At 41.2% G+C, this 23,770-nt stretch overlaps 1 protein-coding gene across 2 annotated transcripts in view; it reads left to right on the forward strand.

Annotated features, from left to right (window-relative positions):
* Positions 1–23,770, forward strand: part of SRGAP3 (SLIT-ROBO Rho GTPase activating protein 3) — a 206,987-nt gene that overhangs the window by 157,974 nt on the left and 25,243 nt on the right. Inside the window, exons 7-16 of one of the 2 annotated variants that reach the window (XM_053720777.1) lie at positions 4,060–4,281; positions 4,449–4,550; positions 4,635–4,832; positions 5,347–5,431; positions 9,016–9,043; positions 13,544–13,646; positions 14,827–14,887; positions 17,951–18,028; positions 22,746–22,880; positions 22,985–23,090. In XM_053720777.1, the coding sequence (XP_053576752.1) occupies positions 4,060–4,281; positions 4,449–4,550; positions 4,635–4,832; positions 5,347–5,431; positions 9,016–9,043; positions 13,544–13,646; positions 14,827–14,887; positions 17,951–18,028; positions 22,746–22,880; positions 22,985–23,090 (1,118 nt within the window). Of the gene's footprint in view, positions 1–4,059; positions 4,282–4,448; positions 4,551–4,634; positions 4,833–5,346; positions 5,432–9,015; positions 9,044–13,543; positions 13,647–14,426; positions 14,458–14,826; positions 14,888–17,950; positions 18,029–22,745; positions 22,881–22,984; positions 23,091–23,770 lie in introns of both variants that reach the window. The other variant, XM_053720778.1, reaches the window with a different exon arrangement.

Genomic DNA, 23,770 nt, shown 5'->3' on the forward strand with positions numbered 1-23,770 from the left:
CCTAATCTAACCCAAACCCCCCTTAAATAAACCTAACACTACCCCCCTGATGATCTTCCTACCTTGTCTTCACCATGCCAGGTTCACCGATCCGTCCTGGCTCCAAGATCTTCATCCAACCCAAGCGGGGGCTAGACATCCACTGAAGAAGTCCAGAAGAGGGTCCAAAGTCTTCCTCCTATCCGGCAAGAAGAGGACATCCGGACCGGCAAACATCTTCTCCAAGCGGCATCTTCTATCTTCTTCCATCCGATGACGACCGGCTCCATCTTGAAGACCTCCAGCGCGGATCCATCCTCTTCTTCCGACGACTAGACGACGAATGACGGTTCCTTTAAGGGACGTCATCCAAGATGGCGTCCCTCGAATTCCGATTGGCTGATAGGATTCTATCAGCCAATCGGAATTAAGGTAGGAATTTTCTGATTGGCTGATGGAATCAGCCAATCAGAATCAAGTTCAATCCGATTGGCTGATCCAATCAGCCAATCAGATTGAGCTCGCATTCTATTGGCTGATCGGAACAGCCAATAGAATGCGAGCTCAATCTGATTGGCTGATTGGATCAGCCAATCGGATTGAACTATATTCTGATTGGCTGATTCCATCAGCCAATCAGAAAATTCCTACCTTAATTCCGATTGGCTGATAGAATCCTATCAGCCAATCGGAATTCGAGGGACGCCATCTTGGATGACGTCCCTTAAAGGAACCGTCATTCGTCGTCTAGTCGTCGGAAGAAGAGGATGGATCCGCGCTGGAGGTCTTCAAGATGGAGCCGGTCGTCATCGGATGGAAGAAGATAGAAGATGCCGCTTGGAGAAGATGTTTGCCGGTCCGGATGTCCTCTTCTTGCCGGATAGGAGGAAGACTTTGGACCCTCTTCTGGACTTCTTCAGTGGATGTCTAGCCCCCGCTTGGGTTGGATGAAGATCTTGGAGCCAGGACGGATCGGTGAACCTGGCATGGTGAAGACAAGGTAGGAAGATCTTCAGGGGGTAGTGTTAGGTTTATTTAAGGGGGGTTTGGGTTAGATTAGGGGTATGTGGGTGGTGGGTTGTAATGTTGGGGGGGGGTATTGTATGTTTTTTTTTACAGGCAAAAGAGCTGAAATTCTTGGGGCATGCCCCGCAAAGGGCCCTGTTCAGGGCTGGTAAGGTAAAAGAGCTTGTAATATTTGTATTTTAGAATAGGGTAGGGAATTTTTTATTTTGGGGGGCTTTGTTATTTTATTAGGGGGCTTAGAGTAGGTGTAATTAGTTTAAAATTGTTGTAATATTTTTCTTATCTTTGTAAATATTTTATTATTTTCTGTAACTTAGTTCTTTTTTATTTTTTGTACTTTAGATAGTTTATTTAATTTTATTTATTTGTAGCAATTGTGTTTAATTAATGTATTGATAGTGTAGTGTTAGGTTAATTGTAGGTAATTGTAGGTAGTTTATTTAATTATTTTATTGATAGGGTAGTGTTAGGTTTAATTATATCTTAGGTTAGGATTTATTTTACAGGTAAATTTGTTATTATTTTAACTAGGTAACTATTAAATAGTTCTTAACTATTTAATAGCTATTGTACCTGGTTAAAATAATTACAAAGTTGCCTGTAAAATAAATATTAATCCTAAAATAGCTATAATATAATTATAATTTATATTGTAGCTATATTAGGGTTTATTTTACAGGTAAGTATTTAGCTTTAAATAGGAATTATTTATTTAATAAGAGTTAATTTATTTCGTTAGATAAAAATTATATTTAACTTAGGGGGGTGTTAGTGTTAGGGTTAGACTTAGCTTTAGGGGTTAATACATTTATTAGAATAGCGGTGAGCTCCGGTCGGCAGATTAGGGGTTAATAATTGAAGGTAGGTGTCGGCGATGTTAGGGAGGGCAGATTAGGGGTTAATACTATTTATGATAGGGTTAGTGAGGCGGATTAGGGGTTAATAACTTTATTATAGTAGCGCTCAGGTCCGCTCGGCAGATTAGGGGTTAATAAGTGTAGGTAGGTGTCGGCGACGTTGTGGGGGGCAGATTAGGGGTTAAAATTTTTAATCGAGTGGCAGCGATGTGGGGGGAGCTCGGTTTAGGGGTACATAGGTAGTTTATGGGTGTTAGTGTACTTTAGGGTACAGTAGTTAAGAGCTTTATGAACCGGCGTTAGCCAGAAAGCTCTTAACTCCTGCTATTTTCAGGCGGCTGGAATCTTGTCGTTAGAGCTCTAACGCTCACTGCAGAAACGACTCTAAATACCGGCGTTAGGAAGATCCCATTGAAAAGATAGGCTACGCAAATGGCGTAGGGGGATCTGCGGTATGGAAAAGTCGCGGCTGTAAAGTGAGCGTTAGACCCTTTAATCACTGACTCCAAATACCAGCGGGCGCCCAAAACCAGCGTTAGGAGCCTCTAACGCTGGTTTTGACGGCTACCGCCGAACTCTAAATCTAGGCCTTTGAGTTTTCATGATTCAGATAAAGCATGCAATTTAAAAACAAACAAACTCCAATATACTTTCATTATCAAAATTTGCACACTCTTTTTATATGTACTCTTTCTGAAGTTCCAGCTTTTACTGAGCATGTGCAAAAGTGCACAGTATATATGTATATGCTTTTTGTGATTGGCTGATGGCTGTCACATGATACAGGGGGAAGGGGATATTTGATTAAAGGGACACTGAACCCAAATTTTTTCTTTTGTGATTCAGATAGAGCATGCAATTTTAAGCAACTTTCTAATTTACTCCTATTATCAATGTTTCTTCGTTCTCTTGCTATCTTGATTTGAAAAAGAAGGCATCTAAGCTTTTTTCTTTGTTCAGAACTCTGGACAACAGTTTTTGATTGGTGGATGAATGTATCCACCAATCAGCAAGGACAACCTAGGTTGTTCACAAAAAATGGGCCGGCATCTAAACTTACATTCTTGCATTTCAAATAAAGATACCAAGAGAATAGAATAAATTTGATAATAGGAGTAAATTAGAAAGTTACTTAAAATTGCATGCTCTATCTGAATCACGAAAGAAAAAATTTGGGTTCAGTGTCCCTTTAACTTTGAAATTTGGTAGAAATTATTCTACTGCTTATTTCAAATTCAAAGTAAGTGCTATTGCATTGTCTTGTTATTGTGTATTTGTCAGTTATTCAATTCTACTGTATTCAGTCTCCTTTAAATATGATAATTGTGGGCATTAGAATTCTTGTTAGAAGTAGAAGCGCAGACTTCAGACTTAACACTGCTATGTTGCACACAGTCATTGGTTGCACACTCTGGTGACTCATTTATAACTGGACCTCATTGGCCTCTCAGGAGAGGAAACCTAGGTTACAACATGGCAGTACCTGTGGCTTTATGGACACAAACTTAAAGGGACACTATACATTAGATTTTTCTTTGCATAAATGTTTTGTAGATGATCCATTTATACAGCCTATACAGCTTTTTTTTTTTTTTTTTTTAAATGTATAGTTTTGCTTTTTTTTAAATAACTGATTTTCAGCCCCTAACAAAGTATTTTAGAAGAATGATGATGTATACCTACTCCAGCTTGCTCCTGTTTGTGTAAAGAGACTTTTCATATGCAGAGGAGAGGGAGGGGGGTGTCTGGTATTTTTGCTATACAGGCACTTTCAGTGGATGTTCCAGCTAGCCTTTTCAACAGAGCTAAACTGGGAGCTTCTAAATAAGTTTTTAAACGGTTTCATACTGGATTTTTAGATTAGTATCTGTGCATATTATTCTTTATAGTATTGTCTATTACATGCAGTTAAATGAAAATTGGTGTATACTATCCCTTTAATACTATTTTTTTCAAAATTCCAATAAGTACTATAACTTGTTTTGAATACATTCTTCTATTTAGCATTTATTTAATGTTTAATGTCCCTTTATCTAGATATTATTTAAATTGTTGCACTATTATTTAAAAGATGACTACTGAAAGCCAGTTCTAGAAATGCTATTCATGGAAGCATCTTGTCAGAAAAACAATTACACACTCAGTCCTGTGTATAGGTTTTATTTCTAAGGTATCCCCCGTGCTCTCCCCTGTGTAGTGCTGTGACCTCGGCTTCCACTCCAGCCTTGCACGCGCCTTCCGCACGTACCTCTCTGCGGAATACAACCTGGAGACCTCCCGCCATGAGGGACTTGACATTATCGAAAATGCGGTTGACAACCTTGATGCACGTAGTGACAAGCACAAAGTCATGGACTTGTGTAACCAAATGTTCTGCCCTCCACTCAAGTTTGACTTCCAGCCTCACATGGGGGATGAGGTATGTCCTATGTCCCAAAATTTATTTTACAATTCTGTGAACCCCAAAGTAAGAAATACCTACAATGCCTTCCCTAGCATAATGTCAAAGCACAAGACTAGTTTTTTGTCCCACAGGTACAGCCTAACATATTATTCTGTGACGTTTCATTGGGTGTTGCTTTATAGGTTTGCCAGGTGAGTGCACAGCAACCGGTACAGATGGAGCTTATCATGAGATACCACCAGCTACAATCCCGTCTGACCACTCTGAAGATCGAGAATGAGGAGGTAAAGATGGTGCTTTGTGTATCGGGCAATGTGAACCACTGTAAAGTATATGTCTTGTCAATTTGTGTATCCTTTGGTTGCCAGGTGCGCAAAACATTGGATGCCACCATGCAGACTCTTCAGGATATGCTAACAGTGGAGGATTTCGATGTGTCTGACGCGTTTCACCACAGCCGCTCTATGGAGTCCATCAAATCTGCTGGCACAGAGACCTATATGAGCAAATTAAACATCTCCAAAAGGAGAGCTAACCAACAGGAGACTGAGAGCTTCTACTTTGCTGTGAGTGTGCCTCTCCGAAAGATCCAATATTCAGTACAGTGCAAACAGTTGTTGTACAATGAATTGTAACATATGGTACAATGAGATAATTATATAGTGCAGTAATATAATATTTAATTACTAGTGTAGTACTAGGATTTGTAATAACCTCAAGCCTAACAAAATAGCAAATATGCAACACATACATAAACATAAAACGGAAAACTGTGCTTCGAAAAAGTCCAGAGTCCTAAACCTGTGTGTGCAAGAGACTGCTGTAACTTGCATACTTGTCACTTGGACACAAAGGATTTTGACTTTTTTGATCCTTTGGACACCACCAGCCAAATTGCAAATACTTTGCAGCTAAAAATTTGCACCAACAATGTAATCAAGTTGTATGTGTTTATACAGTAGAACTGGTGCAGGGAGCGAAGTATAGAACTGTAGTATAGAGTGTAACCTTTTATATTGTAATACACAGTACGAATTTCCAATGTCTTAACTCTCATCGCTCTCTCTGTTTCTTCTGTAGAAATTTAAGGAGTATTTGAATGGCAGTAACCTCATTACAAAACTTCAGGCTAAGCACGACCTACTGAAGCAAGCGCTAGGGGAAGGTGAGTACTGCGTCTGCGGACAGCTTGACTGGTTCGCCAATATTATTTGCTCTTGTAAGGGGGGCATTTCACCCTCAAAATCTGTATTGCTTTTCTTTTTTTTTTAAATCAAACCTGTATTGCTTTAACCCCATTGCTACAAAAGACGGCAGCAAGTGATTAATCTAAAGATTCAAATGATGGCACCGTTTTATGAACGTTTAGAGTCACAAATAAGCACATAGCGCCACCTTGAGGTATTACTTAGCACAAGGAATTATTTAGTTATAAAATTACTTGTATAATATAATGTTTATAAAAAAAGAAAAAAAATTCTACTTGGTTTATAGGGACATGGAATTAAAAATGGAAACATTCGTGATTTCAAACAGCACATACAATAAACAGCTTTCCAATTTACTGGTATTATCATACATACCTCTTTCTCATAGTATCCTTTGTTGAAACTTACTTCTTTGATATGAGAACCTACAAAGGTAGCCAGGGTGTGCATGTGTCAAACACTATATAGCAGCAGTGCTTGCAACAATGTTTGTAACAATGTTATACATATACTGAGGAGTATACACATCTTGAGAACTGTATCTAGATATGCTTTTATGGAAATGAGCTAAGTTTCAACAAATGAGGCTAAGAGAACAAGGTAAATTTGATAATAAACTCTCAATGAACTTTCCATTTTTCTTTTAATTTTTATTTCAATGTCCCTTTAAAAGTCATTAAAGAGTAAATAAATGCTAGATAAAATGATATGTTCAAAGCAAAGATTATCCTGAGAATAATCTATACTATAATCGCGTTTGTAACGCGTCCGTCGCCAGTTGTGCATGCATCCTCAAAGGAATGTTGGCTGCGCGAGGCAGCCAAAAGAAAGTTGGCTGCGTGCGCAGCCAAAAGAATCCACCTTGATGCAGCGTAGGCAAATTAAGCCTTAAAAAAAAACGCAACCACCCGCATGAAATAACTAAAAAACACATAACCGCCAGTGCAAAAAACAAAAAACGAACCGCCCGCAGTATTAATAAAAAAACTATCCGCCCGCACCAAGTATAAAAAAAATAAAACTAACTGCCCCCGCACAAAGTATTAAAAAAAATTAACCACCTACACAAAGTATTAAGAAAAAAAATAAACATAACCGCCTGTATGTTTGCAGTTAAAAAACTAACCCTTAAATCGCTAAACTCCCACAACAGAAACTACCTAACCCTTACACTGCCAAACCCCCACAACGCCAACTAAATAAATTACAATATTAACCCCTAAACCCTACAATGTCAACTAAATAAATATACTATTAACCCCTAAACTGACAAACCCCCACATCGCAATACAACTAATTAACCTATTTACTCCTAAACTGCCAACTCCCCAAAACGCAAATACCTAATTTAATTACTAAGCCCCCTAACCTAACACCCCCTAAATTAACCCGAATTAATACTAAATAACAATTAAAATACAAAATCCTAACATTAAATTACAAAAAATGTATCTAACATTACAAAAAATAAAAGTTTATCATTACAGAAAAAATAAACAAATTTATCAAAAATAAAAAAAATAAAACCTAATCTCTATGAAAATAAAAAAGTCCCCCCAAAATAAAAACACCCCCTAATCAAAACTAAACTACCAATAGCCCTTAAAATTGTGTTTTGTATGGCATTGCCCTAAGTTAAACAGCTCTTTTAAGTTTAAAAAATACTAAGTCCCCCCTAACAATAAAATACCCCCACCCACCAAACCCCCCAAAATAAAAAAAACTAACACTGAAAAAACCTAAACTACCCATTGCCCCTAAAGGGGCATTTGTATGGGCATTCAGCTCTTTTACAATCCCATTAAATCCTTAATCTTAAAAATATATAAAAAAACAAAAATAAAAAATAAATCCTAAATCTAACCCCCAAATAGGTACTCGCCGTTCATGAAGTCCAGCGGAGAAGGTCTTCTTCCAGATGGCTCCATCATCTTCTATCTTCAACCGGAGCGAAGGCGGCGCGGAGCAGAGTTAATTTACTCCTATTATCAATTTTTCTTCGTTCTCTTCCTATCTTTATTTGTAAAAGCAGGAATGTAAGCTTAGAAGCCAGCCAATTTTTTGTTCAACACCTGGGTGGTGGTTGCTGATTGGTGGCTAAATGTAGCCGCCAATCAGCAAGCACTACCCAGGGTGCTGAACCAAAAATGGGCCGTCTCCTAAGCTTACATTCCTGCTTTTTAAAATAAAGATACCAAAAGTACGAAGAAAAATTGATAATAGGAGTAAATTAGAAAGTTGCTTAAAATGTAATGCTCTATCTGAATCGAAAAATTCGGATTAATATCCCTTTAACTACTCTGTGATCTTCCTCATAAGAGGAACAACTGATTTTTATTACTAGTTTGTAGTTTACAATTGGATGCTCTAGCACACATTATAATATATATAGATAAACTCTCACAAGCCAAAGTGCCAGGGTGCTGGACAACATTATAATAAAGTAGAAAGAACTAGCCTGAGGAAGAGGAACATACTTTTTACTATATAGCACTGCGGAATCTTTTGGCGCTCTACAAAGAAATGATAATAATAATACTATATCTTTATATCTGTCTGGGTATCTATCTACACACAAGGAAATAATTAATGGTGTGACATTTTTGAGGCCTCAGTTTACCTTGACCATAACAAAATAAAAATGTGCGTAGTAAGACAATTGATGACGTATATTTAATATATGTTGTTTATTTAAATTAATAATAATACCACTTCAATACAATAATACATTTTTAAAATGTTTATTATGGTAGTATCACCATTGATGTTATGTCAAGCTAACCAAAAATGTCTGATTATTGAAACTTTAATTTAAATGACTAGGAAGTTTCTCCAATATAAACAGAGAGGCATATAAAAAAATTAGACCTAGATCAAGTACCACTCTTGCTGCCCATGGACACACTTAGTCATATTCACCTATGACATATGATTTTAATTTGTTTTAACCTAATTTGAAGGAGGAGCAATGAAAGTCCATGCTTATAGCAGTGGTTCCACACACATAACGGTTAAAGGGACACTGAACCCAAAATTTTTCTTCATGATTCAGATAGAGCATGCAATTTTAAGCAACTTTCTAATTTACTCCTATTATCAATTTTCTTCATTCCCTTGCTATCTTTATTTGAAAAGAATATAAGTTTAAAAGCCGGCCCATTTTTGGTTCACAACTTGGGTTGTTCTTGCTAATTGGTGGCTAAATGTACCCGCCAATAAACAAGTGCTGTCCAGGGTCTGAACCAAAAATTGTCTGGCTCCTTAGCATAGATGCCTTCTTTTTCAAATAAAGATAGCAAGATAACGAATACAAATTGATAATAGGAGTAAATTAGAAAGTTGCTTAAAATTGTATGCTCTATCTGAATCATGAAAGAAAAAAATTGGGTTTAGTATCCCTTTAAATTGACATGAAGGGAACTTAGTGTGACTATGGGACTGAGTTTCTAAATCACAATATAAATGCATAGTGCTTTAAAAAGCTAAGATATATGTTATTGCCTTTTATCAGAAATAATAATGTTGTTTTTTTTTTTTCCAGGTGAAAGAGCAGATTATGGAACTACTAGGTAAGCCTTTGTTACTTGTATTATTAAGCAATTGATATTCATAAATGGTAGCTTGTGTCACCACACTGTAAACTGGGGTAGCAGCATTTGGTATAATAAGGTATCTAACAAATGAGTTTATACTTAAATCTCTAATGTTTATAGAATATAGGCCTCTGCCAGTGACCGTGAAAGTGTAGACCTAGATCACACATCAAAGCAGACATTAGGCCAGTGTCACCTTTAGTAATAGATTATAAACACTTAAAGCAAGACAGTAGGCCTGTGTCACCTACAGCTACAGACAGTAGGACTATGTCACTTACAGCTACAGACAGTAGGACTGTGTCACTTACAGCTACAGACAGTAGGCCTGTGTCACCTACAGCTACAGACAGTAAGACTGTGTCACCTACAGCTACAGACAGTAGGACTGTGTCACCTACAGACAGTAGGCCTGGCCGCCTGTGTCACCTACAGCTACAGACAGTAGGACTGTGTCACCTACAGCTACAGACAGTAGGCCTGTGTCACCTACAGCTACAGACAGTAGGCCTGTGTCACCTACAGCTACAGACAGTAGCACTGTGTCACCTACAGCTACAGGCAGTAGGCCTGTGTCACCTACAGCTACAGACAGTAGGCCTGTGTCACCTACAGCTACAGACAGTAGGCATGTGTCACCTACAGCTACAGACAGTAGGCCTGTGTCACCTACAGCTACAGACAGTAGGACTGTGTCACCTACAGCTACAGACAGTAGGACTGTTGTACCTACAATGACAGGCAGGAGGCCCCTGTCACCTACAGAAAGAGTCAGTAGGCCTGGCTAGTGGCTGCAGAAACAGACAGCAGTGTCACCTATAGCATCAGGTAGCAGCCCTGTGTCACATAATCAAACAGTAGGCCCGTGACACCTACAGAAACAGACATAATGCCTGTTTTACCAGCAATGACAGGCAGTAGGTCTATGTCACTAACAGCATCAGAAAGTAGGCCTGCATCTCTTACAAAAAAATATAGTAGGCCTATGTCTCCTACAGTAACAGTTAGTCGGCCTGAGTCTTCTATAGTAACAGACAGAAGGCATATGTGCCCTGCAGGGACAAGTTACAGATGTGTGTCACCTACACCAACATGTTCTGTGTCACCTGCAGCGACAGGCAGTAGGCCTGTGTCATCTACAGTGACAGGCAGTAGGCCTGTGTCATCTACAGTAGCAAACAGTAGGCCTGTGTCATCTACAGTAACAGGCAGTAGGCCTGTGTCATCTACAGTAACAGGCAGTAGGCCTGTGTCACCTACAGCTACAGACAGTAGGTCTGTGTTATCTACAGCGACAGGCAGTAGACCTGTGTTATCTACAGTAACAGGCAGTAGGCCTGTGTCATCTACAGTAACAGGCAGTAGGCCTGCGTCATCTACAGTAACAGACAGTAGGCCTGTGTCATCTACAGTAACAGGCAGTAGGCCTGTGTCATCTACAGTAACAGACAGTAGGCCTGTGTCATCTACAGCAACAGGCGGTAGGCCTGTGTCATCTACAGTAACAGACAGTAGGCCTGTGTCATCTACAGTAACAGGCAGTAGGCCTGTGTCATCTACAGTAACAGGCAGTAGGCCTGCGTCATCTACAGTAACAGGCAGTAGGCCTGCGTCATCTACAGTAACAGGCAGTAGGCCTGTGTCATCTACAGTAACAGGCAGTAGGCCTGTGTAATATACAGTAACAGACAGTAGGGCTGGGTCATCTACAGTAACAGACAGTAGGCCTGTGTCATCTGCAGCAAAAGACAGTAGGCCCGTGTCATCTACAGTAGCAGGCAGTAGGCCTGTGTCATCTACAGCGACAGGCAGTAGGCCTGTGTCATCTACAGCGACAGGCAGTAGGCCTGTGTCATCTACAGCGACAGGCAGTAGGCCTGTGTCATCTACAGCGACAGACAGTAGGCCTGTGTTATCTACAGCGACAGACAGTAGGCCTGTGTCATCTACAGCAACAGGCAGTAGGCCTGTGTCATCTACAGTAACAGGCAGTAGGCCTGTGTCATCTACAATAACAGGCAGTAGGCCTGTGTCATCTACAATAACAGGCAGTAGGCCTGTGTCATCTACAGTGACAGGCAGTAGGCCTGTGTCATCTACAGTGACAGACAGTAGGCCTGTGTCATCTACAGTGACAGACAGTAGGCCTGTGTCATCTACAGTGACAGGCAGTAGGCCTGTGTCATCTACAGTAACAGGCAGTAGGCCTGTGTCATCTACAGTAACAGGCAGTAGGCCTGTGTCATCTACAGTAACAGGCAGTAGGCCTGTGTCATCTACAGTAACAGGCAGTAGGCCTGTGTCATCTACAGTAACAGGCAGTAGGCCTGTGTCATCTACAGTAACAGGCAGTAGGCCTGTGTCATCTACAGTAACAGGCAGTAGGCCTGTGTCATCTACAGTAACAGGCAGTAGGCCTGTGTCATCTACAGTAACAGGCAGTAGGCCTGTGTCATCTAAAGTAACAGGCAGTAGGCCTGTGTCATCTACAGTAACAGGCAGTAGGCCTGTGTCATCTACAGTAACAGGCAGTAGGCCTGTGTCATCTACAATAACAGGCAGTAGGCCTGTGTCATCTACAGTGACAGGCAGTAGGCCTGTGTCATCTACAGTGACAGACAGTAGGCCTGTGTCATCTACAGTGACAGGCAGTAGGCCTGTGTCATCTACAGTGACAGACAGTAGGCCTGTGTCATCTACAGCTACAGACAGTAGGCCTGTGTCATCTACAGCGACAGACAGTAGGCCTGTGTCATCTACAGCGACAGACAGTAGGCCTGTGTCATCTACAGTGACAGACAGTAGGCCTTTGTCATCTACAGTGACAGACAGTAGGCCTGTGTCATCTACAGTGACAGGCAGTAGGCCTGTGTCATCTACAGTGACAGACAGTAGGCCTGTGTCATCTACAGCTTCAGACAGTAGGCCTGTGTCATCTACAGTGACAGACAGTAGGCCTGTGTCATCTACAGTGACAGACAGTAGGCCTGTGTCATCTACAGCTACAGACAGTAGGCCTGTGTCATCTACAGTGACAGGCAGTAGGCCTGTGTCATCTACAGTGACAGACAGTAGGCCTGTGTCATCTACAGCTACAGACAGTAGGCCTGTGTCATCTACAGTGACAGACAGTAGGCCTGTGTCATCTACAGTGACAGGCAGTAGGCCTGTGTCATCTACAGTGACAGACAGTAGGCCTGTGTCATCTACAGCTACAGACAGTAGGCCTGTGTCACTTTTAATGTCACCTACAGTAATTGGCAATAAGCATGTGTTACCTATAGTAACAGGTAGTATGCCTGTGTCTTTTACAATGACATGCAGGATGCCTACATTACCAAAAGCAAACATTAGGCCTATGTCATCTCCAATGATAGGCAGTAGGCTTGTCACCTACAGCTAAAGGCAGGAGGACTATGTCACCTATGGCAAGAGGCAGTGTGCCTGTGTTATCTACAGTGACAGGCAGTAGGTCTGCATTAAAGGATTACTTTCTGTTATAATTTTTAAGCCAAACAACTAACATATTAAAGTTAATAAACATTAATTAAAACCTACTGACCTATATTTTCTCCAAAACGAAGTTTCATAACGTTATAAAAGTTATATCTTTTATTTGCCGATGATGTCACGTTATCCTGCCCACTATTTTCAGCACTGCATGTTCAAAATACTTAAACCAATGAAATTGTGTTTAAAGCGCCATTTTGAAACCTAGGTATTGTAAACGGATTGGTACAGAGCAAAGGATATCCACGGAGTGGGTTTGGAAAACAATTAAATTTGCAGACAAGATTTCTGATATACGGTAGAGATATGTTAATGAAATGCTATTGATAAAAAGCGTATTTGGGGTAGTTAGTTAGTAACAGGCATAGAAAATATTTACTTACAGTGGCCCTTTAACAACAATAGACAGTAGGCCCATGTCATCTGTAATGCCAGGCAGCAGGTCTATGCCACCTACAGTAATGTAAGTACAATGGTCATCTTCTTCTGTATCACTGTTGAGGGGGTTTAATAGTTGGGAAGAGAGACTGTATATTAAGAGAGAAAACAGACGTTTGTTTCTTGGGGGTGATATGAATTTAAAGAGTTGTGGGAGGACAGATAGGGAATCCACTGAGCTTAGATACGTAGGGATTAGAGTTACAAATGTAATATTTTTTAGAATACTGGTGCTGACAAATTAAAAAAAATCCTCCTAAAATGAATACTTAATCCTCAACATTTGGTCTATATGTTCTGCCTTTTGTGATGCACTTTAGCCTATAAACTATTTTGGTATTTGCAATTAATTTAATTGTTTTCTTTGTTTCTAAGGACCTTGCCACCTTACAATTGAATACATTATTTTGGGCATTGTCTCTACCCTTACCCTCCTATTTACTTTCTAACTTTGTACCTTCTGAGCTGCCTATTACATGGGTTATTTGGGGTCCACTTTGTTTTGATATGCTGTTCCATTTCCTTCAGGCCCCCGAGTCTTCCCCCTAAACCCCAGAAAATGAGGAAACCCCGACCTCGCTCCCTCTATAACCATAAGCTCTTTAACGGGGACATGGAACTGTTCATTAAGGTATCAACACTGGGTGCTGTGTGGGGCTGAGTCTTCTCTGCTGCCTCTGATTCTCTGCACCATTCCTTCTCAGCTTTTTTTAAGGTTGATGATCTTGTTCACCTTCGTTAGATCCAGGCGAAACATGAATCCTCCAGTATTTGGTAGTTTTAGCTTTATTCAGATAAGCCATAATAAGGTAAACAATCACATGTTCAACAATTTGCAAAAGCAGAACTCAAATGCTTAACTTAATACAATTCTACCATTTCTATATAAAGCTTAGGAGCCAGACCATTTTTGGTTCAACACCTGGGTAGCGCTTGCTGCTTGGTGGCTAAATGTTCCCACCAATAAGCAAGTGCTATTCAGGGTGCTGAACCTAAAATGGGCTGGCTCCTAATCTTTACATTCCTGCTTTTCAAAAAAAAATACCAAGAGAACAAAAAAATTATAATAGGAGTAAATTAGAAAGTTACTTAAAATTGCATGCTCTATCTGAATCATGAGACATTTTTTAGGTTTAATATCCCTTTAAGAAAGAATATAGTGCTAAACAGCATTTACTGAGCAGATCAGAAGGTTTGGGCAAGTATCCCAGGTAGTAATATTTGAGTTTACTACACAGTGTGACACTAAATTATACATTGAAGCACGGCTTAGCAGGTTCTGTTTTTTAGGTGGTGGGTGAGGTTTCCTTGTGCTGCCCTCTGTTTCTCTCTAAGTGCTGCCTCTGACGCTTCCTTTCCTTTCTCTGTCTTTGTGCTGCTGTTCTGTGTTTGTATTTGTTGATTTCATCAGGGGACGAAGAAATGCCCGGACCAGGAACCAGGTATTTAAAAACACAAATACTCATATGTGCACATACATGAACACTTGTAGACTTATTGAAACCTAGGATGCTGGTATATGTCACTTTATGTGCTCTGGTGTTACATTTAATATAAGGAACCTCAAACATTATCAATGTCACTTAAACAGCTTTGTGAACATAAAATAACAAGGTCATGTATGAGCACATGGAAATTATTTACATACAAATATCTATTAACACATACATGAAAAAAGCTAGGTATTATATGAAGTACGAGCATATGTACACACTTACCTGGACATACCTTTCTATATACACACACAGGTATATATGTTGACACCATTATGTGCTGAGATGCTAATGGATTTTTCTTTCTTTTCCACTTAGGATTCGGGTCAGGCCATCCCGTTAGTGGTGGAAAGCTGTATCCGGTATATCAATTTATATGGTGAGACATGAAACAGGAACTTCCTCGATCTATTAAAATCACTGTCCAGTGCAATTCTATTGCAAATGTCATTACCCCATTTGATTAAAAAAAAGTAATAAGTCAGCCTTATAAATCCATCTATTTCCAAATGCTGCTTAAAGGGACAGTATACACTCATTTTCATATAACTGCATGTAACAGACACTACTATAAAGAATAAGATGCACAGATACTGATATCAAAATCCAGTATAAAACGGTTTAAAAACTTACTTAGAAGCTCTCAGTTTAGCTCTGTTGAAAAGGAAGCTGGAAAGCCCACTGCAAGTGGCAAATAAGACACTCCCCCCTCCTTTTGCTTATGAAAAGACCCTTTCACAAACAGGAGCAAGCTGGAGTAGGTAGCTGATGGTATTCTCATAAAACTTTGGAGCTTGGTTAGGAGTCTGAAAATCAGAGCAATGTTATTTAAAAATAAGCAAAACTAAACATTTTTTTAAAAAAAACAACAACTTTATGGGCTGCATAAATAGATCATCTACAAAACATTTATGCAAAGAAAACATTAGTGTATAAAGTCCCTTTAATGGTTATTGTCCTACCTCATTTAAAGTACAGCATAAGGTCTTTATCTCTTATGCTAATTTAATATTAGACCCATTACCCCATATAACACCAAGTTCAGTATCTGTTCTATTTCCAATCTCATTATAATATGGTAACTCCAAGGTTAGAAACTTGATATAATCAGCTGCAAAGTATAATGAAAGGTTCATTATGTTCAAATCAGTTTGGCAAACATATATATGCTTTATTATGTCTGATATGAGATGTAGCACACAAGACAGCAGAATTTAATATTAACAAAGAAGTAGCACAGTGTTTGTCAGGGATTGCCCAAGGGTTGGAGTTGCAGGTTTGGTATAGAGTTTGTGTCATGTGAGTGTTATATAAATTAAATGGTTTTCTAGGGGGCAAAAACACTTAACACATTTTATGCATAGTATTGAGGCTATTTCCTACCTCCCTCTAGCTATAGGTGTCGCCATGTTGAAATCTAGTTTTACTGCATTCCAGTACTGACGTATTTGCACATGTGCAGTAACTCTCCTTCAGATACCTGCTGTATAACCAAGGTTAAAAAATGGCAGCACCTATGATCAGAGAGAGGTGCACAAAATGAATCTAGGGATTAACATCCCTATAATCCATTGCTTAGATATAGAGGGATATGTAATATCCAGGAGGTTTACACATCTTTTTTATGCTTTTTTTTAATTTTTATTTAATTTAGGACTTGACAAATTTATATCAAACATAGGAGCCAGAAAAAAAACATTAAAAAAACAGGTGCTAGGAGTATAATTTTCATTATCACTTAAAAGTTGCTACTCAATGTTAGCAATTGCAAAATGATTTAGCCGCAAGATGAGTACGTTTAATGAATCCCTCTGTAGTAGCAAAAGTAAAACCCTTTTCTGAACAGTTAGTGAGAGTGAAGCGCTCTACTCTATTCAGTAGGATAAAAAAATACAAACACACACATAAGGACTGATGGATATGAGTCTGTTTACAGACTAATATCCATCAGTGTTTGTATTTTTTTATTAATAATATAAATAATACTAATAATTATTATTAATTATTAATAATATTAATACTAATAATACAGACTGATGGATATTAGTCTGTTTCACCATAATACAAATCAGTTAAAATGTGCAGTGTCTGCTTTAAACTCTTACTAACGGTATCTTCTAAACTGCCAATCACGTCAAGCACCACTGGAGAGTTCTCAGCCTTGTGCGTTCAGCTCCCAGTTGGTTAAGACCTTGTCAAACTCCCAATATATATTTTTGACAAGGTTAAGACCTATATTTTTCAATTGTATATTTCAGTTTTTCTTAGCAACTACTGTTTATAGTATAAAATGTATAGATCACTTTAAAGCCCTTTTTGCTTAGCTTTTCACATATTTAAAGGGATATGAAACCCACATTTTTTTTCTTTCATGATTCATCTAGAGCATGCGATTTTAAGCAACTTTCTAAATTACTCCTATTATAATTTTTTCTTTGTTCTCTTGGTATGCTTTGTTGAAGGAGCAGCAATGCACTAATGGTTTCTAACTGAACACATGGTGAGCCAATGACAAATCGGTATATATATATATATATATATGCAGCCACCAATAAGCAGCTAGAACCTACGTTCTTTGCTGCTCCTGAGTTTTTATAGATAAACCTTTCTGCAAAGGATAACAAGAGAAGGAAGCAAAATAAATAATAAAATTAAATTGAAAAGTTGTTTAAAATGGTATTCTCTATCTGAATGAAAGAAAAAAAAAGTTTGAGTTTCATGTCCCTTTAATAGAATAATAGGAGTTTGTGTTGCTGAATGTTGATTTTATTCTTCAGTATAAATAGTTTTATCACATACAAAAAATAAACTTATGGATCATCATTATTAAGGTGGTAATATAGAGTGGCAAGTCAAAATCAGAGCCCCAAGTACAGATGATTTGGTCAAACTAGCAAGGGCGACTGCTGAAGATAGACGACTTTAGATAAAGATATTCTGTCCTTAGTCTTTTCCATAATGTCTGTATTTATGCAATAGCTGTATTATTTTTAATTTATAGACAGCAGACTTCTTATGCAGGATTTTACTCCTAGGACAATAAGTAAAAAGATCTTTGATATTATGGTAGTACAGAGATATTGTTAGTGCATAATCTATTTGTGATGGTGGTGATGTGGTCTAGGTTTTTAGAGTTCACTTTCCTTTAAATGACAGTGAGAGTCCACGTAAACATTCATAGCCTATGGGGAATACTTCACCTGGTCATCAGGCGGAGGTAAAATCACCCCAAACATAACATTGAAGTATCCCTCCCACTTCGCCTACTCTCTCAGTAGTTCTTTGCCTCGTTTCATGGAGGTTGGCAGAGTATGGTAGTGATGCAGTCTAGGTTTTTAGAGGTCACTTTTCTTTGGTGCAATACTCTACTGGTGATCCTTTTGTACTATTTTGAGCTCTTTGTCTCATCCTACGTCTTGTGATCCTTCTTCTATTTATACAGGACTACAACAGCAGGGAATATTCCGAGTTCCAGGCTCTCAGGTTGAAGTTAATGACATCAAGAATTCGTTTGAAAGAGGTGAGTGATAACTTCATATGATCTGTGCAGGACGTGCAGTCAGTTGAGGCAGGTGAGGCAGTGCTTCACCTGTCGTATGGGCAAAGATTTTTTTTTTATTAATTAATAATACATTTTAAAAAAAATGGGCATGTTAAGCTATGGAGTGAAGCAGCGAGCAGGACTGCTTCTCTCTATTGCGCAACATGCTCACTGATTTGTATATGATTAGCGAGGACCGGTGCCTCCACTGGTGGTTGGAACCCCAGTGCGGCCAATTTGTTCCCAATAGAGGCCATTTTTCATAGCGGCCTCTTGGACGGGGAAACAATCAGTGCTGGAGAATGTGACCGGAGTTGACATCACGCTGTTGCTGCTGTGGTAGGCGATGCTAGCTGACAATCTCCCCAGCCGGCTGCTTAGTGACACATCCTCACTGGTGCAGCATTGAGGACGTCATGACCTGGTCTTTTACTGCAGGGGAATCTGACTTCCTGAACCTCCCTCTAGTCTGGCTATAATGGAATTTGGCACTCTAATCCCCCTATTAACTGATCTTTTCGGTGCGCTGTCTACAAGGCAAATAAACTTACTATTCCGCTGAGATTATGGAGACTATGGAGGCAGACGGCAGTGCAGCATCCAACTGCCTGACCGCTCAGGAGCTAGGTGTGTTATTAATTTTGCTTGCAGAGACTCCTACTCTTGTCATGCACCATGTGGTGAAAAGCATGGGCGGAACTATTGCAGGGGCAACTGCATTGGGGCCAGAGGGCTTGGGGGCCCATAGCAATAGGGATAGCATTGAGAGCACTGTTCTTTTATTTATATATATATATATATATATATATAAGCCTACTTAGTAAATTGCAAAGTTTTTTTAAGTTACATGCCCTATCTAAATCATGAAAATGTTTTATTGTCTAGACTGTGCCTATAAGTTAACTATTACTGAGAGAGGATCATTCAACATATTTTTAGAAGGGTTAGAAAAACACAGAAAAATCAAATCAACTTATATATATATATATATATATATATATATATATATATATACTAGTCCTAAAGCCCGTTCACACGGGCCTTTTTTTGCAGTACAGTGGTCCCACCCCTTGCGCTCTCTCCCTCCCCCTCTCTTTTGCTCTCTCTCTCCCCCCTCTCTTTTGCGCTCTCTCTCCCCTTCTCTTTTGAGCTTTCTCTCTCCCCGCTCTTTTGCGCTCTCTCCCCCCTCTCTTTTGCACTCTCTCTCTCTCCCCCCTCTCTTTTGCGCTCTCTCTCCCCCCTCTCTTTTGCGCTCTCTCTCCCCCCTCTCTTTTGAGCTCTCTCTTTCCCCCTCTCTTTTGAGCTCTCTCTCTTCCCCTTCTCTTTTGCGCTCTCTCTCTCCCACTCTCTTTTGTGCTCTCTCCCCCTCTCTTTTGCGCTCTCTCTCTCTCCCCCTCTCTTTTGCGCTCTCTCTCCCCCTCTCTTTTGCTCTCTCTCCCCCTCTCTTTTGAGCTCTCTCTCTCCCCCCTCTCTTTTGAGCTCTCTCCCCCTCTCTTTTGCGCTCTCTCTCTCCCCTCTCTTTTACGCTCTCTCTCTCCCTCCTCTCTTTTGCGCTCTCTCTCCCCCTCTCTTTTGCGCGCTCTCTCCCCCTCTCTTTTGCGCTCTCTCTCTCTCTCTCCCCCCTCTCTTTTGCGCTCTCTCTCCCCCTCTCTTTTGCGCTCTCTCTCCCCCTCTCTTTTGCGCTCTCTCTCTCCCCCTCTCTTTTGCGCTCTCTCTCCCCCTCTCTTTTGCGCTCTCTCTCCCCTCTCTTTTGCGCTCTCTCTCTCTCCCTCTCTTTTATGCTCTCTCTCTCCCCCTTTCTTTTTTGTGCTCTCTCCCCCCTCTCTTTTGCGCTCTCTCTCCCCCCTCTCTTTTGTGCTCTCTCTCCCCCCTCTCTTTTTCGCTCTCTCTCTCCCCCCCTCTCTTTTGCGCTCTCTCTCCCCTCTCTTTTGCGCTCTCTCTCCCCCTCTCTCCACCCCTCTCTTTTGCGCTCTCTCTCCACCCCTCTCTTTTGCTCTCTCTCCCCCCTCTCTTTTGCGCTCTTCCCCCCTTCTCTTTTGCGCTCTCTCTCCCCCCTCTTTTTTGCGCTCTCTCTCCCCCCTCTCTTTTGCGCTCTCTCTCCCCCCCTCTCTTTTGTGCTCTCTCCCCCTCTCTCTTGCTTTCTCTCTCCCCCCTCTCTCTTTTGCTGTCTCTCTCCCCCTCTCTCTTTTGCTGTCTCTCTCCCCCCTCTCTTTTGCTGTCTCTCTCCCCCTCTCTTTTGCTGTCTCTCTCCCCCCTCTCTTTTGCTGTCTCTCCCCCTCTCTCTCTCTCCCCCCCTCTCATCCCTATGTATCTCTCACCCCTCTATCGTGTCCGACCACGCCCCTTTCACATCGGCCATGCCCCTTTCAAGTCATTCATGCATGGTCGCGCCCCCTTCACGTCAACCACACCTGACCATGACCACTTCTGCCGCGGCTGCAGATCAGCTAGGGACTCAAAGGCCAGGTGTGTTTGTCCTCGTGCTGTCTCTAGCAGTAGAGATAGCACAAGGACAAACACAGCACAGGCATGACAGCTTCGGAAAAAAACACACTTGGCCTTTTATTATATAGGATATATATAAGGGTTAGAAAAACACAGAATAATCAAATCAACTTTTATTTATATATATATATATATATATATATATATATATATATATATATATATACTAGTCCTAAAGCCCGTTCACACAGGCCATTTTTTGCAGTACAGTGGTCCCACCCCTTGCGCTCTCTCTCTCCCCCTCTCTTTTGCGCTCTCTCTCCCCTTCTCTTTTGAGCTTTCTCTCTCCCCGCTCTTTTTGAGCTCTCTCTTTCCCCCCTCTCTTTTGCGCTCTCTCCCCCTCTCTTTTGCACTCTCTCTCTCTCTCCCCCCTCTCTTTTGCGCTCTCTCTCCCCCCTCTCTTTTGTGCTCTCTCTCCCCCCTCTCTTTTGCGCTCTCTCTCCCCCCTCTCTTTTGCTCTCTCTCCCCCTCTCTTTTGAGCTCTCTCCCCCCTCTCTTTTGAGCTCTCTCTCTTCCTCTTCTCTTTTGCGCTCTCTCTCTCCCCCTCTCTTTTGTACTCTCTCTCTCCCCCTCTCTTTTGTGCTCTCTCTCTCTCCCCCTCTCTTTTGCGCTCTCTCTCCCCCCTCTCTTTTGCTCTCTCTCTCCCCCTCTCTTTTGAGCTCTCTCCCCCTCTCTTTTGAGCTCTCTCCCCCTCTCTTTTGAGCTCTCTCCCCCTCTCTTTTGAGCTCTCTCCCCCTCTCTTTTGTGCTCTCTCTCTCCCCCTCTCTTTTACGCTCTCTCTCTCCCTCCTCTCTTTTGCGCTCTCTCTCCCCCCTCTCTTTTGCGCTCTCTCCCCCCCCTCTCTTTTGCGCTCTCTCCCCCTCTCTTTTGCGCTCTCTCTCTCTCTCCCCCCTCTCTTTTGCGCTCTCTCTCCCCCTCTCTTTTGCGCTCTCTCCCCCTCTCTTTTGCCCTCTCTCTCCCCCTCTCTTTTGCGCTCTCTCTCTCCCCCTCTCTTTTGCGCTCTCTCTCTCCCCCCCATCTCTTTTGAGCTCTCTCTCTCTCCCCCTCTCTTTTGCGCTCTCTCCCCCTCTCTCCCCTCTCTTTTGCGCTCTCTCTCCCCCCTCTCTTTTATGCTCTCTCTCTCCCCCTCTCTTTTGTGCTCTCCCCCCCTCTCTTTTGTGCTCTCTCTCCCCCCTCTCTTTTGTGCTCTCTCTCCCCCCTCTCTTTTGTGCTCTCTCTCCCCCCCTCTCTTTTTCGCTCTCTCTCCCCCCCCCCCTCTCTTTTTCGCTCTCTCTCCCCCCTCTCTTTTTCGCTCTCTCTCCCCCCCTCTCTTTTGTGCTCTCTCTCCCCCCCTCTCTTTTTCGCTCTCTCTCCCCCCTCTCTTTTGCGCTCTCTCCCCCCTCTCTTTTGCGCTCTCTCTCCCCCTCTCTCCACCCTCTCTTTTGCACTCTCTCTCCACCCCTCTCTTTTGCGCTCTCTCTCCACCCCTCTCTTTTGCGCTCTCTCCCCCCTCTCTTTTGCGCTCTTCCCCCCTTCTCTTTTTCGCTCTCTCTCCCCCCTCTCTTTTGTGCTCTCTCTCCCCCTCTCTTTTGTGCTCTCTCTCCCCCCTCTCTTTTGCGCTCTCTCTCCCCCCTCTCTTTTGTGCTCTCTCCCCCTCTCTTTTGCTTTCTCTCTCCCCCCTCTCTCTTTTGCTGTCTCTCTCCCCCCTCTCTTTTGCTGTCTCTCTCCCCTTCTCTTTTGCTGTCTCTCTCCCCCCTCTCTTTTGCTGTCTCTCCCCCTCTCTCTCTCTCCCCCCCCTCTCCCCTATGTATCTCTCACCCCTCTATCGTGCTCGACCACGCCCCTTTCACACCGGCCATGCCCCTTTCAAGTCATTCATGCATGGTCGCGCCCCCTTCACGTCAACCACACCCGACCACGCCCACTTCTGCCGCGGCTGCAGATCAGCTAGGGACTCAAAGGCCAGGTGTGTTTGTCCTCGTGCTGTCTCTATTATATAGGATATATTGTGTTTACCATTGGAACAGAGAGGGGGCAGTGCAATAGTATCGTATAAATTCTATGATTATTTTGCTGCTTCATCTATATTCTAAAAGACCACTGGGCAGTTTAGTGCTCTAAGCAGAACAGCTTTATTCATGCCAGCACTGCTCAATACCACGTGTGCTAGCATTGTCTGTGGCCTTCATTAAAATGTTTCCTGTGTCATCAGGTGAGGACCCACTAGTGGAAGATCTCATCGAACGGGATATTAATTCTGTGGCTGGTGTATTGAAACTTTATTTCCGTGGCCTGGAGAATCCAGTCTTTCCCAAGGAAAGATTTCATGACTTGATATCTACAATCAGTAAGTGCAACCAAATTAACTAGAGAAACATACAATCTATGCATGTTACATTCATGTTTTAACTGAGTTCCCTCTCCTTCTCTTTGCTGTTTTGTTTTTTCCAGAGATAGAGAATCCATCTGAGAGGGTGCACCAGATTCGGCAGATTCTCATCACTTTGCCCAGAGCCGTCTTAGTGGTGATGAGATATCTTTTCGCCTTCCTCAACCAGTGAGTTACTTGTTCCTTACACCTGGTTTGTTTGAGGGTCGGGAGGCAACTACTATTTTTGGAGGAGGTGTGCAATAAATGTAGACTTTTACTAATACCATTAATGACCAGTACATCACAATATTGTTGTATAATTTTTTACCCCATACAATAAAGGTAATGTGGTCTCTAGTTAACATTAAAGGGACGGTTTACCCTAAAAAAAATTTATCTTTAATTTGTTCCCAATGATCCATTTTACCTGCTGGAGTGTATTACAAATAACAAAATTACCTTTGTTTCAGCATTTAAAATATCTGCTTTTGCTTGTGATATCCCTACCTATACTGAAAGTGTCTATACTTAAGTATAGGCTATAAAAAAACTGAGTGAACATAGCCAGCTGAAGAAATTACACTCAGTGGGAAGTAATAAAATGTTCATTTTCAACAGTTCTCTCTAAGTATTGGGCTTTGGTATACAGACAGAGATAATATAAAGAGCCATTTGTGTGTACAAAAAGTGATAAAATAAGATCTGATTTCCCTGCAAGCTCAACCCATTTTATTTGGCTGTGGTTACAAAGAACAAAACCAGCTATTTTGTATACAAAAAAAGCTGGTATAACAACAAGTCTTTGGAAACACATGAAGGTGAAAACAATTTTACAGTACTCCACCCGTTTAATGAATAAATAAGTT

This window comes from Bombina bombina, chromosome 7 (genome assembly GCF_027579735.1).
Source record: "Bombina bombina isolate aBomBom1 chromosome 7, aBomBom1.pri, whole genome shotgun sequence".
Lineage (NCBI taxonomy): Eukaryota > Metazoa > Chordata > Amphibia > Anura > Bombinatoridae > Bombina > Bombina bombina.